Source organism: Petaurus breviceps, unplaced genomic scaffold (assembly GCF_028583685.1).
Source record: "Petaurus breviceps papuanus isolate PSGF00001 unplaced genomic scaffold, PetGlider_PUasm1.0 90919, whole genome shotgun sequence".
In the NCBI taxonomy this organism is placed as follows: domain Eukaryota; kingdom Metazoa; phylum Chordata; class Mammalia; order Diprotodontia; family Petauridae; genus Petaurus; species Petaurus breviceps.
In genome coordinates this window covers 30,208,441-30,222,205 of record NW_027187378.1, presented here as the reverse complement: position 1 = coordinate 30,222,205, position 13,765 = coordinate 30,208,441, and the positions used below count along the sequence as shown (strand labels likewise).

At 37.3% G+C, this 13,765-nt stretch overlaps 1 protein-coding gene across 6 annotated transcripts in view; it reads left to right on the top strand.

Moving 5' to 3' along the window:
* Positions 1-13,765, top strand: part of PPP3CC (protein phosphatase 3 catalytic subunit gamma) — a 92,444-nt gene that overhangs the window by 24,974 nt on the left and 53,705 nt on the right. For 5 of the 6 annotated variants that reach the window (XM_069075702.1, XM_069075697.1, XM_069075698.1 and 2 more), the window contains exon 2: positions 13,381-13,578. The exons of the other annotated variant lie outside the window; for it this stretch is intronic. In XM_069075702.1, the coding sequence (XP_068931803.1) occupies positions 13,381-13,578 (198 nt within the window). The remainder of the gene's footprint in view (positions 1-13,380; positions 13,579-13,765) is intronic. 6 annotated transcript variants of the gene reach the window in all.

Here is a 13,765-nt window from a genome sequence, read left to right as displayed (position 1 = left end):
AGCTATTTACCCAGAGTCACATAACTAGTATGTATGAGTTCAAATTTGACCTCAGATCTTTCTGACTAAAGAGAGGTCCAACACCCTACTTACTTTGCCATTTAGCTAAAGTAGTTGGATCATTTAATGAGTAATGGTACTACCCATGTGCACATTTAGAACTCTGGTGCAATGAATGACTCAGAGACTTAAGAATTCAGATAAACAGTCTATTTAATAAAAACATATTCAAATGTTCTCAGCTTAAATTTGGTCTCTAAAGGTGGTTTGAAAAAGTTCAGAATGGTAAAAGCAGATAAAACCACAGCAAGGAATTTTAAAAATCAGCAAAAAGGGTACCTATGGTTTCAGGAGCTTTCCACCAATGATTTGTAAACTGCTTTTAAGATGTCCTTGTCCAAACAGCTAACACTTGAGTCCCAGATCAATATACTTAGGGGCATAAAACTATCCCATGTCTGTACCACAACTTCCTGGCTCACAACAGCTGGGGCTGCTAGTGTAAGAATGTGAGTAGGGGTTATGTCATGCCAATGTCCTAGCCTACAGCAAAAGGAAAATAGATGAACAACCAGACTGTTGTACTGCTGTCTATAAAATATTTTTTAAAATTAGAAGACTTCTGTGTGAGGTAGACTCTCTTTGCAGGAATTTTGAATTCCAGCTCTGCCACTTATCTATCAATATAACCTTGGGCCTCAGTTTTCTCATTTGTAAATGATAAGGGATTGCACCAGATGACCTTTATAGCCCCTTCCAACTTTAGATCTATAATCCCTTGATCCAGATTATTATCCTAACTTTTATAGATAAATGTGAACTAGAATTATACAAGAGGGAACAGTTCAGTTATTGTCTACACTGTTAAAAGATTGCCTTTGTGCATATGAGTTTATTTGTCTGTTGAACTTTAAAAAAGTATTAAGGTTGTTTAATTGGTTATATTTTTAAGAAGTATGTTTTTAATTGTTTGAGGAGCCAGAGAGAACTTTGCCTTAAAAAGCCATTAAACCTTTCAAATAAATATGAAAGTTATCCACAAATTTCCTGTTATCTCCCAGGGACTTTTCCCAGTTTACTATTGCAAATTAGATTTTACATGCATTTTTTAAAGTGATATAGCTTGAAGACAGTCTTGGGAATGGCTCTCTTGAATTGCCAAGGACTGTTCAAATTACTGAATGTTGTGCTCCTATTACATGCCCGCAAGGTTATGCTTAAGATTCTTCAAGCTAAGCTTCAGCAGCAATATGTGAACTGAGAATTACCATGAGAGTAGGCTGGTTTTCAAAGAGGCAGAGGGACTAGAGACCAAATTGCCAACATTTGTTGGATTATAGAAAAAGTAAAGGAGTTGCAGAAAAACATCTGCCCCTGCTTCATTGACTACACTAAAGTGTTTGTGTGGATTATAACAAAATGTGGCAAGTGCTCAAAGAGATGGAAATACTAGATCATCTTATTTGTGTCCTTAGAAACTGTAATAGGGCCAAGAAGCAAAAGTTAGAACCGTACATAGAACTACCAGTTGGTTTAAGATTTTAAAAGGAGTAGGATCAGGCTGTATAGTATCACCTTATTTAACTTATATTCATAGTACATCATGCAAAATGCCAGGCTGGATGAATCAAAAGCTGGAATGAAGGTTACCAGGAGAAATATCAACAATCTCAGATATGCAAACAATACTACTCTGATGTCAAAAAGGAAGAGAAATTGGGGCGCGGCCAGGTAGCACAGCGAGTAAGAGCACCAGCCCCAGTGTCAGGATGACCTGGGGGATTGAATCCAGGCTCAGACACTTAGCATCCACCCAGAAACACCTGGCTGTGTAACCTTGAGCAAGTTACTTAACCCCAATTGCTTAAAAAAAAGGAAGACAAATTAAGAAACCTCTTGATGAGGTGAAAGAGAAGAGTGTAAAAGGTGGCTTGAAGCTGAACATTAAAAAACCTAAGATCTTGGCAATTGTTCCAATCACTTCCTGGCAAATAGAGGGAGAAGAAATAAAGCGTCAGATTTTTTATATTCTTGGGCTCAAAGATCATTGCAGATGATGACTGTAGCCATGAAATTAAAAGTTGCTTGCTTCTTGGAAGGAAAGCTATGGCAAATCTAGACAGCGTACTATAAAGCTGAGATATCACCTTCCTAACAAAGGTCTATATAGTCAAAGTTAAGGTTTTTTGCAGTAGTGATGTATGGTTGTGACAATTGGATTGTAAAAAAAAAGCTGAGGGCCACAGATGCTTTCAAATTGTGGTGATGGGGGGACAGAGTCCAGATGGAGGAGTAGAAACAGGACTTCCGCGGGGCTCCGGCTTCCACCTCCCCTGATTCATGTAAAAAGGGGACTCTGAACAAACTTTGGAGCTACAGAACCCACAAAATGACACAGAGAAGCTAACCTCCTGCTGAGGACAGCCCGTCAGGCCATCAAGAATCAGCCAGCACAGTGCTCTAGGAGCCGAGCCCAGCCCCACAGGAGCCAGAAGTTTTAGCCCCAGGGCGGGCCTGACCAGCCCCTGGCTGGAGGGACTCCAGATCAACAGCAGCTATAGCAGTTTCCATAATTATCAACCCATAGATGCTAAGGACAAAGTGAGAAGTCAGTGCAGTGTGGACTTTGGGATCCAGTACTTGGGAGTGCCTCGGCTTTTGCCCCCTGGGCGAGAAGCCGCTGAGCCGTGGCCCAACAGCCGCTGCCATGTGGCAGCTTCAGCTCCTAGCCTACTGAGTGTAGGGGGACCAAGCGACCAGTCTGAGGGGTAATAGCTCTTGCTTTAACCTGCTTGGATCTGGATTGAGGTCTAGGGTAGAGGTCCTGGGGTGTGCAACCAGCTTGCCAGAGTGTGTGGAGGCTTCCAAGAGGGCACTCAACTAATACCTTTGGCAGCTGGGAAAACCCCAGCGTTTGGTATGAAGCTCTCCTGTCTGGTGGCAGAGTCCTACTGTGGCAAAAAGCCCAGGGGTCAAGTGACTGAGTGGCGACATGAGCAGGCAAAAGAAGCAAAATAAACAGGGTATCCCAACTTTACACTCCTATTTTGGTGACAAAAAGGATCAAGCATGGAACAGGAGGAAGACAGTGAAGTCAGAACTCCTGCACCAAAAGCTTCCAAGAAAAATACGAGCTGGTTATAGGCCATAGAGGACCTTAAGAAGCAAATAAGAGAAGTGGAGGAAAAATTGGGAAGAGACATGAGAACAAGGCAAGGAAATTATGAAATGAGAGTCAGCAGCCTGACTGAGGTAACTAACACCTTAAAAAATAAACTAAGTCAAATGGCAGAAGAGGCTCAAAAAGGCAGTGAGGAGAAGAATGCCTTAAAATTTAAAGCCAAATTTGCCAGATGGAAAAGGAATCTCAAAAGCTCACTGAGGAGAATCATTCCTTCAGAATTAGATTGGAGCAAATGGAAGCTAGTGACTTTATGAGAAATTAAGATGCTGTTAAACAGATACAAACAAATGACAGAATAGAAGGTGATGTGAAATATCTCATTGGAAAAACCACTGACCTGGAAAATAGATCCAGGAGAGATTATTTAAAAATTACTGGACAACCTGAAAGCCATGATCAAAGAAAGAACCTAGAAATCATCCTCCAAGAAATTCTCATGGAAAACTGCACTGATGTTTTAAAACCAGAGGGCAAAAAAGAAGTTGAAAGAATCCACCGATCACCTCCTGAAAAAGATCCCAAAAAGAAAACTCATAGGAATATTATAGCCAGGTTCCAAAATTCCCAGATGAAGGAGAGAATATTACAAGCAGCCAGGAAGAAACAATTTGAATATTGTGGAAACACAATCAGGATAACCCAGGATCTGGCAGCTTCTACACTGAGGGATCAAAGGGCTTGGAATATGATATTCCGGAGGTCAAAGGAGCTGGGATTAAAACCAAGAATCACCTACCCAGCAAAACTGAGTATTATGTTTCAGGGGAAAATATGGTCATTCGGTGGAATAGAGGACTTTCAAGTATTCTTGATGAAAAAAAAACAGAGTTGAATAGAAAATTTGACATTCAAATAAAAGAAGCAAGAGAAGCATGAGAAGGTAAACAGGGAAAAGAAATCATAAGGAACTTATCAAAGTTAAACTATTAACATTCCTACATGGAAAAACAATAATTGTAACTGATGAAACTTTTCTCAGTATGAAAAGTTGAAGGGAATATATATATACATATATATATATATATATATATATACATATATATATATATATATATATATATACACACACACACACACACACACACACACACACACACACACACACACACAGAGGGCACAGGACCAATTTAATAGGAAAGGATGATACTTAAAAGGTGAAATTAAGAGGTGAGAGAGGAATATAATGAGAGGAGATGGGGAGAGACAATGGTAAACTATCTCATATAGAAGAGGCAAGGGAAAATAGTTACAATGGAGGGGAAGAACAGGAAGGCAAAAAGACAAAACCTTATTCTCATTGAATTTGGCTCAGGGAGGGAATGAAATACACACTAAATAGGGTATCTCACCCTACAGGAGAGTGGGGGGGGGGAAGGGGATGAGAGGGGGAATGATGGAAGGGAGGGCAGACGGGAGGGGAGGGAAGTTGGAAGCAACCACTTTTGAAGAGGGACAGAATCAAAGTAGAGAATAGAACAGTGGGAAGTGGGATAGGAGGGAGGGAAATATAGTCAGTCTTTTACAGTATATCTGCTATGGTAATGTTTTGCATTGCTACACATGTACAACCTATACTGAATTGCTTATCTTCCCCAGTAAGGGTGGGTGAGACAAGGAAGGGAATGAATCTGGAATTCAAAGTTTTAAAATCAAATGTTTAAAAATATATATGTATATATACTATTATTAATACTATTTTATATGTATTTGGGAAATAAGATAGGCACTGGGGCATAGAGATCCACCATGCCCTACTGGAAAAGTTGAAGGGGATATGAGAGAAATTATGGGAGAGAGCAGATTGGAGGAAGGGATATATCCTGTGGGACCGCTATTTTGGGGTAGTGCTTAGGGGAAAAAATTTGTAACTCAAAATCTGGCAGAAATGAATGATGTAAACCAGAAGTTAATAAAGCATTTGAAAAAAAAATTGTGACAATGGAGAATATTGAGAGTCCCTTGGACAGCAAGGAAATAAAATCAGTCAATACCTAAAGAAATTAAAGTAGTTCATTTATTGGAAGGTAAATGCTGAAGCTAAAACTTAAATACTTTGGCCACATAATGAGAAGACTGGTCTCATTGGAAGAGACACTGATGTTTGGAAAGATTGAAGGCAAAAGGAAAAGGGGACAGCAGAGGATAAGATGGGTAAATGGTGTTACGGAAGCAGCAAACATCGAACTTGCTCAGACTTATATTGTCTGTGGGGTCATAGAGTAAGACGTGATTGAACAACAGTAACCATTAAGAAATGCTGTATTCCTAGTTGGTTAACATGAAGAAAGTACTTACCAATGGGATTCAGTCATCCTTTTATTTCTTATTAGTGCACTTCATTTTGAATCATGTTTTAAAATTTCCCCTATAGTTTAAATTTATATTCAATGCATGTGACGAAAATATCACAAATTAGAGCATCAAATAATACCCTTAACTGTGAATTAATTTCTTTTGAGGGAGGGGGTCCCATGTTCTAAAGTTAGCATGTCTACTTCTCTGCTGGTTCCTAAGGACTCCTGACCCTTGCCAGCTATTTTGCAGCCAAACTCTTATGTTGTCTTCCTTATTAGAATGTGTGCTCCTTGAAAGCAAGAACTGTTTTACGTTTTCTGTTTATATCCATAGTACTTAGCATTGTACTTTGTACATAGTAGACTTTTTTTTTTTTTAGCAATCGGGGTTAAGTAACTTGCTCAAGGTTACATGGCCAGTTAATTTCTGGGTGTGGTGCTGAGTGTCTGAGCCTGGGATTCGATCTCCAGGTCGTCCCAACACTGGAGCCGGTGCTCTTACTCTCTGTGCTACCTGGCTGCCCCATGGTAGACTCTTAATAAATACTTTTTCATTTATTCATGTAAGGAGAATAATCCTGTATAGCACCATAGCATAAAATATCCTAGAAAATCCTTGAATTGTTACTCACCTATGATATATAGTTGCTCACCTATAACATTATATGTGTGTGTATGTATCTTTTAAATTGTCTTTAAATGATCAAGTATTTTTTCTGGGGAACAAGAGGGACCTTATAACAAATAAGTTTATTTGTTATATCAGTTAAACATAACATGTCTAAAGATTATATAAAGTGTTAAACAGTTAAAATAGTTTTTGTTGGAAAGGGCTTAAGTTTTCTTTAAAAGAAGCCAGCCTATATAGAAACAGATGGACCTGAGATAGTGGTTATGGAAACAGTTAAATGTAAATTTTACCTTTCTCTATAGCCAACATCTAAATTTTAGGTTAGGAGAAGAGAAACCAGAACTTTGATTTTTCTTAAATTCAGAGAAAAAAAGCATAGATAATGGAATCAAACAAAAAAGGCCAAACTTTTGAAAGGACTTCACACAAAAGTGTGATTTTATTGGATGGTCACACCACCCCCATAGCATTATCTTCTTGCTTCATCTTGAGACTTTTGCAGAAGATAAAAGGAAGTCAAAGGGAATATGGGAGGGGCCTTCCAGTAGATCAGGAATGCTTAGAAGGCCAACTGAAGCTCTTCCTCTCCTTAGTTTTACCAGCTCTAGGAGAATAAATAAATTGCAAGTATGTTAAAGAGCAGATTCTAGCATCATATGTGTACAGTGGAATGCTCAGACTATGAGAGGCTCACTGTAACTGAGATGGACTGAGTGAATAGGAGATTCATTCTGGGGCTTGTGCTGTTCTTTGTGAGAGGAATGACAAATGCACCTATGGCATCTGCTGTCTCACTATGGTTAAATGGCAACACGTTGTTTGTTTATTGTAGACCTTTAAGATTGAAAACCATTTTACATACTTTGTCTCTATTTACCCTCATAATCCTCTGTAAAGTGTTTTTATTATCTTCATTTTACATTTTAGGAAACTGAGCTTCAGAGAGATTGTGGTTTCCCTAGAGTCACAGAACTAATACGTGTCATCTGAGTGGCTCAGAGTCTGGGACCAGAAGTTAGGAAGACCTGAGTCAAATTAAACTTAAGACACTCAACTAGCTATGAACTTACTATGGGCAACCTACTTCTCAGAGGTGTTGTAAGGAGTAAATAAGATAATGTTTACAAAGTTCTTTACAAACCTTAAAGTATCATATATGATATTTGTTTATTATTTTATTATTATATCTCAAGTGAGATTCAAACTCAGTCAGGCAGCATGTACTAGATGGACCAAACCATTGCCACCAGCTTACCCGCCACCTTGCCTCAGACTTCTTTGTAGGCCCCCTAGGACGCATTGCCCAAGAGTTCCTGTAATACCAGCCAGCCCCTACAGCCATCATCCTGGGGAGTAAGCCCTGTACTGATGGGACTAGGCAGTCACCTTTGTAAATGTTACAGTAATTGCTTTCCTAGCAGCCCTAGATCCTGAAGACCCAGGAAATAAAGTTTTGTCCCCAAAGTCTTTGGCAATATCAAATATCAGAAACTGGTAGTTTTATCAGTAGAAGTGACAATATATTACATCAATCTTAGTGTTGGCCACTAAGGGCCACTGAAATTTCCATCCACTTTGCAGAATTTTTCTATATGTTGTTTCCCCTATTAAAATGGGAGCTCCTTGAGATCAAGGACTTTCTCATTTTTCATTTTGTGTCCCCAGTGCTTTACACATACAAGTCGTTTAATAAATGCTTTTTTATCCATTCATTCATGAAAAATGACAAAGTACTACAGAATAAATCAAGCTATCCACAATATCACTTTCTACCCGTTTTTATACTTCTAACTCACCTCTTTATTAAAAATAAAAATTATGTAGCACCTAGAAAATTTTAATTTAGGACCCTAAATTATTCTGTAACATTTAGAAATTCATCTACTTAATTTATTGCTGATATCGTTAAACAGTTTTGCTTATTTGGTAATAGCTTAGAAAATCTAAGTGGGGGATTAGCTAAAATGATAATAAATTAGATAAAATGATAATAAAATGATGCTTGCTTCTTAGCATTTGAGAGGTAATGGGATTGATGCCTTCATCCTCCATTGAGTTTGGAGTGTGGGAGCTGTTCAGAAGGACTAGCACCTCTGGTGTGAGGGCTTGCCGAGCCCTTTTTAGGGCTGCTCATCCACCTTTGGTGTCCACCTAATCCAGCTCTCACTTGTGACTCCAAGAAACTGTAGCATGCGCAGCAGCCACACCAGTAAAATAGTCTTGGTAAAGGGTAACTGACAGACCTCAGAACCCATCAGTGAGTTAGTGGGATGTCTACTCCACGGCATGTGAAGACTTCCCCTGGTGAAATGGGCAGGTGAGAACAATTTGTTCCAGCAGCCAGGAAGACAGCTGAAACAGGTGCTCTGGAGCACTTAGAACTTGGTCAGACAGGGAAGACACTGAGGTCATCTACTGCATTTTGGATCATCACCAATTGTCTTGGTTTTTGTCTTGCTACTGGACTTTGATGTCTCTGGAAGAGAGATTGAAGGCTCATGACTGTGCAACTCTGCCTTACTTAAATCTAGCTTACATACAAGTCAGGATATTACCTTGTGATGTCCTTGGTCCTCTTCATAAACTGTTTGACCCAGCAGTATCACTATTTGGTCTATTTCCAAAGATGATTAGGGAAAACAGAAAAGGACCTATATGTTCTAAAATGTTTATAACAGTTCTCTTTGTGGTGACAAAGAACTGGAAATTGCAGAAATGCCTATCAATTGGGGAATGACTGAATAAGTTGTGGTATATGATTGCATTGGAATACTACTGTGCTATAAGAAATAATGAACTCAGTGATTTTAGAAAAACATGAAAAGATTTACATGTAACAATGAGCAGAACTAAGAGCATTGTTTATAGTCACAGCAATATTATTTTAAGAATGCCTCTGAGTGAATAAATTATTTTGTCTATTATAAATACCCAAAATTAACTATAAAGGACATATGAAGACACTATCTGCATCCAGAGAAAGAACTGACAAGTATATATAGAATAATTTTACATATATGTGTGTGTGCACATATATATACATATATATACACACATACACACATATTTGCATCTAATGGTAGCCATCTCTAGGCTAAGGAGGGGGGAGAAAGAAATTTACATGATACTTTTGTTGTATATTTGAAAGAAATAGCAAGTTGTACATAGTAGATTTGCAGTTTCGTATACAATTGTCTTTTTTTATTGTACTGTGTTATGGAAAGGCTTGTTTTATTCCATAAATTAAAAATAAAAAAAAAATTTTGATGGGGGGGAAGGCAGGACAATTGGGGTTAAGTGACTTGCTCATGGTCACACAACTAGTTAAGTGTCAAAAGTGTCTGAGGTTGGATTTGAACTCAGGTCCTCCTGACTCCAGGACTAGTGCTCTATTCACTGTGCCACCTAGCTGCCCCTAAAAAGAAAATTTACAAAAGGATGAAAAATAGCTTAGAAAATCTAGAGCAGCATACTTAAAATGTGCTTTGATTTGAAGGTGTGCTAGTAGTTTTTGATGATCTGGATTTCCATGTTGTTATAGCAGATGACCACAGCTATTTTACTGCTGTGTTTGCCTCTTTTCTTTGTATCCTGAGGCAAACAAGAAGGCTCTAGGCAGAGTCCTGTACATTTTGGGTTTCTGAATGGAAGCTAGTTATGGCATACTCCCTCTTTAGCATCTTTTTCCTCTGCCTTTCTTCCCCCTTCCTCCCCACTCTTAACTTCTTGGCTTGACAAGACAGTTGACTTATCTTCTGCCTCCCTTGATATTCGGCAAAGTCCCTTGTAGTATTTATGTGTGTATTTATTGAAAGTTCCTAAATAGCCAAAACTGTTTAATTTTTTACTCTTTTAAGCTATAGCACTTAGCACAGTGCTTGAGGCATGGCTGATGCTTAATAAATACTTGTTGATTGATATATTGTCATAAACTGTGTGGGATCTCTTTCAAGGGATACAATTATCCTGTATGAACTATTTCTGGTTTCAGTTATGTAGATGACACTGCTCAGAGATTCCTTCTTGCCAGTCTGAAGTCCAGAGATCCTACTTGGCTCAGTCTAATAATGCTATTCTATTTTTGGCACATCTGCCCTAGGAGACTTATACCATAGATCCTGTATTAACCACTCAACTCTATTCATTGTTTCTGGTTTGTCCTTGTCCCATTTCTCTCACCTTCCCTAACCCTAACCTACTTTAGACTTAAGTTTACTTGCTTCCTTTTGCCCTATTTAAGAAAGAAATCAAGGAAGGAAATTATTGCTACTAGATAACTGGAGAAAGAGTAAAGTTAAACAGTATAAATTACCCATTCTGATTTTCTTTATCTTCAGATCACTTCCACTTAGATTACTTTTCACGTTAGGTGAGAAATCTGAAGCTTGCTTACTTTCTGTCTGACAATATCTTATTATTCAGGGAAGGAAGAGTTTCTCATCTGTTCTCTTACCTTAGGGGTTAGCAAAAGCATAGGATTTATTCCAGCATAGCACTGAAAGGTTGGCTGCCAAGTAATGATGTTTTTGTTCATAGCAACCTAAAAAAAAACTCAAACCAAAAAACCACATATGTAACTGGGTTGTGATGGAACAGATATATCATCAATGAAATTTTAAATTTTAAAAAAATATTGGAATAAATAATGACAAAAATATGTTAAAGCTAAATATAGCACATTTATTGCTTTTTACAACAAGAGGGCCACCTATCCTTTACCATAATGTCTTCGTCTCAAAACTTCAGATTCTACCTCAATTTTAAATATCACTTTGGCAGAAATAAAAGGTTTTAAGTAGGACAGGCTGTAATTTAGCTTTTCCATAGGTAACTTAGCATTTCCTGATTATCAGAGGAAGAAACATTGGGGTGGTTTGATTTGGATTTAACTAAGTTGAGATCGGCAACAAGACATAAAAGGGAGATTAAGTATGAAACTTTGTTCTTTGGATCTTATATCATAAGGGACTGATGATTTCCTAGGGAGACAGCCCAAAGAAATCTTGTTTAGGTGACTTGTGTTTCTCCTTTGTCCCTTGAGACATGTTTACTTTCCTTTGCTTTTTAGCCCTTCTGCAGCCAAGGCTCACTGTCCTCATTTCTTTGTGTAATCTTTTATGGAGACAGACCAGACCATGCTCTCCCAGTTTATTCATGACTTTTCATTGTTGTTCTCTTCCTGTTACAATAGAAATTCATCAGCTAAGTAAAATATTAGTAACCTTTTTGTTTGTTTTTAATTGAATTGTCATTTTAAATGCTACTTTGCTTTTCTGTCCAGATTGTGAAAATAGCACTTTATTATTGCAAAGATCCATTATTTGTTTTGTGTGGCTATTTCCTATACAGAAATGTATTGCCACCCCTCTACAGCTGTTGGTAGATGCTCTGTAATAGTTTCCATGGGTGAAAATTCCCTCACTTGAAACATACCTGGGGTGAGGGTTTAGCACAGTCAGTTTTTGGACAGCAGGCTTACAGTCAGTCCATCTTGAGACCTTACTTTAAGGCTTTCTAGCTCAGTAGGACTTGTTAGATCTTTTTTACTCTGTGATGAAGCCTTTGAGCACTCAGGATCATTTCTTTGCCATGATGAGACCTTGAAGAAGGTGGAGAGGATGTTAGTGGAGTAATGTAAATCCAAGACTAAAAATTTTGTCATCTATAAAAAGTAGTACTCTCTTTACTGTTTTAATAACTGCTGTAGTACAGTAGTTTCTTAGTAGTTAAGAAATGGGATTCATGAGGAAGTTTGTCATGAGGAAAGTATTTTGAACTTCTAAAGTCATGCAAAATATGACTAGAATAAGTCATTTCATTCCTGCTACCTATTTGGGTCCCTCTTAACCCTTTCATAGTACAGGAAGTGTCACTTCAAAGATACTTGTATGATACATTTAGTTGAACTCCTTTCTTTTTGAGAAATTTGTGACTTTTGGGTCACAGGGAATATAAAATAAAGTTGGCTATATTTATCACTGTATTTGACATTAAATTAAACTATTTAATTGTAAAATGTTTTTCCTAGCAAGATTATTAATTAATTGTACTATCATATATACTTTGCACCACACATATAATTGAGATAAATTGTCCCCTTTCCATTTGTATGATCAGAGATGGGTTGAATTAACTCTTAGATCTGCCAGAGTCAAAGTGGGCAACAGGATGGAAAAAGGGATGGTTAAATATGAAACCTCCCTCTTTGGCATGCTTGGTCATTAAGAAATAGCTGTCCCTTTTATATCTACTCTTTGCAAGCTTATGTTTATTGGAACAACAATTTATACCACCAGATCAGTGATATTCTTTTTTTATTATTAATTTAGTAATAGAATTAAAATATACCATTCTCTTTCTAGAGAACTCTGTAATCTTTTTATGCATAGAGTAGTCACTTAATGATAAATGTTTAATAATGCATGTTAAAATAAATAAAATGTATGTTGTGTAATTTTGTATTTTGTCCACCTGACCTAGAATTTATAGCACCATAGGATTTTCAAGCTGGAAAGGACTTTAGTGCTTATGTAGTCTAAGTGTCTTACTTTAGCTGTCCAAAGTTACACAGGTACTAAATGGCACAGTAAGTGACCAGTGTCCTTTGACTCTAGATCCATTGCTCTGAACACTAACTAATTCAAATTGAAAGGAATTATGCAAGCATATGATTTCACTAGGACAGATCTATGGACATCATCTTTGAGCATTGTAATTTTTCATTTTTTAATCTGCTTAAGTGAAGAATTTGGCGTTGCCTTTTTTAATCTTTTAGTAGAATGTAAACTCCATGACTGTCTCATTTTTTGGCTTTCTCTTAACAGAACGTAAAGCATGATCAGTGCCTTGAATATAGTGGGCACTTAATAAATGTTTATTGTTTTAGATTATATTTTTCTTTTCAGATAAAGATTCATTTATGTAGGAAAGTCTTCTTATATTTTACTTGTTTAAATCAGCTTAAAATTCAGGAAACATTTTAATTGTCTACTATATGCTAGGTAAAAATCTTTTATGACTGGATATGAGGCATATTACTTTTGTAATAACTTGTTTTAAAACTGGCTTTGGATTTACCTGCAGCCTTTCTCAAAAACAACAAATGATCAGATTTAATACACAAGATCTTAGAAATTTTTCATTATACAATTTAAGTGTTATGGATAGAGAATCAGCACTTTGTTAAATAACCACAGAGAGCATACATTTGTATTCATAATATTGCCACATTCTCTAAACATAAATATTTTTATTCTTTTGTCTATTTCTAGCTGTTCCTTTTCCTCCAACTCATAAGCTCACACTAAAAGAAGTATTTGAAAATGGAAAACCTAGACTTGATATCTTGAAAAGCCATTTGGTGAAGGAAGGTAGACTAGAAGAAGAAGCAGCGTTAAAGATAATCAATGATGGAGCTAACATTCTGAAAAATGAAAAGACTATGATAGAATTGGAGGCACCTATCACAGGTCTGAGAAGTACTTCCATGATGTAATATATGGGTCAATTTTGAGACACTAATACAAGTATTGGGTATTCTTTTTTTTTGGAGGGGGGAAGGTAGGGCAGTTGGGGTTAAAATGATTTGCCCAAGGTCACACAGCTAGGGGTGTGTGTGTGTGTGTGTGTGTGTGTGTGTGTGTGTGTGTGTGTGTG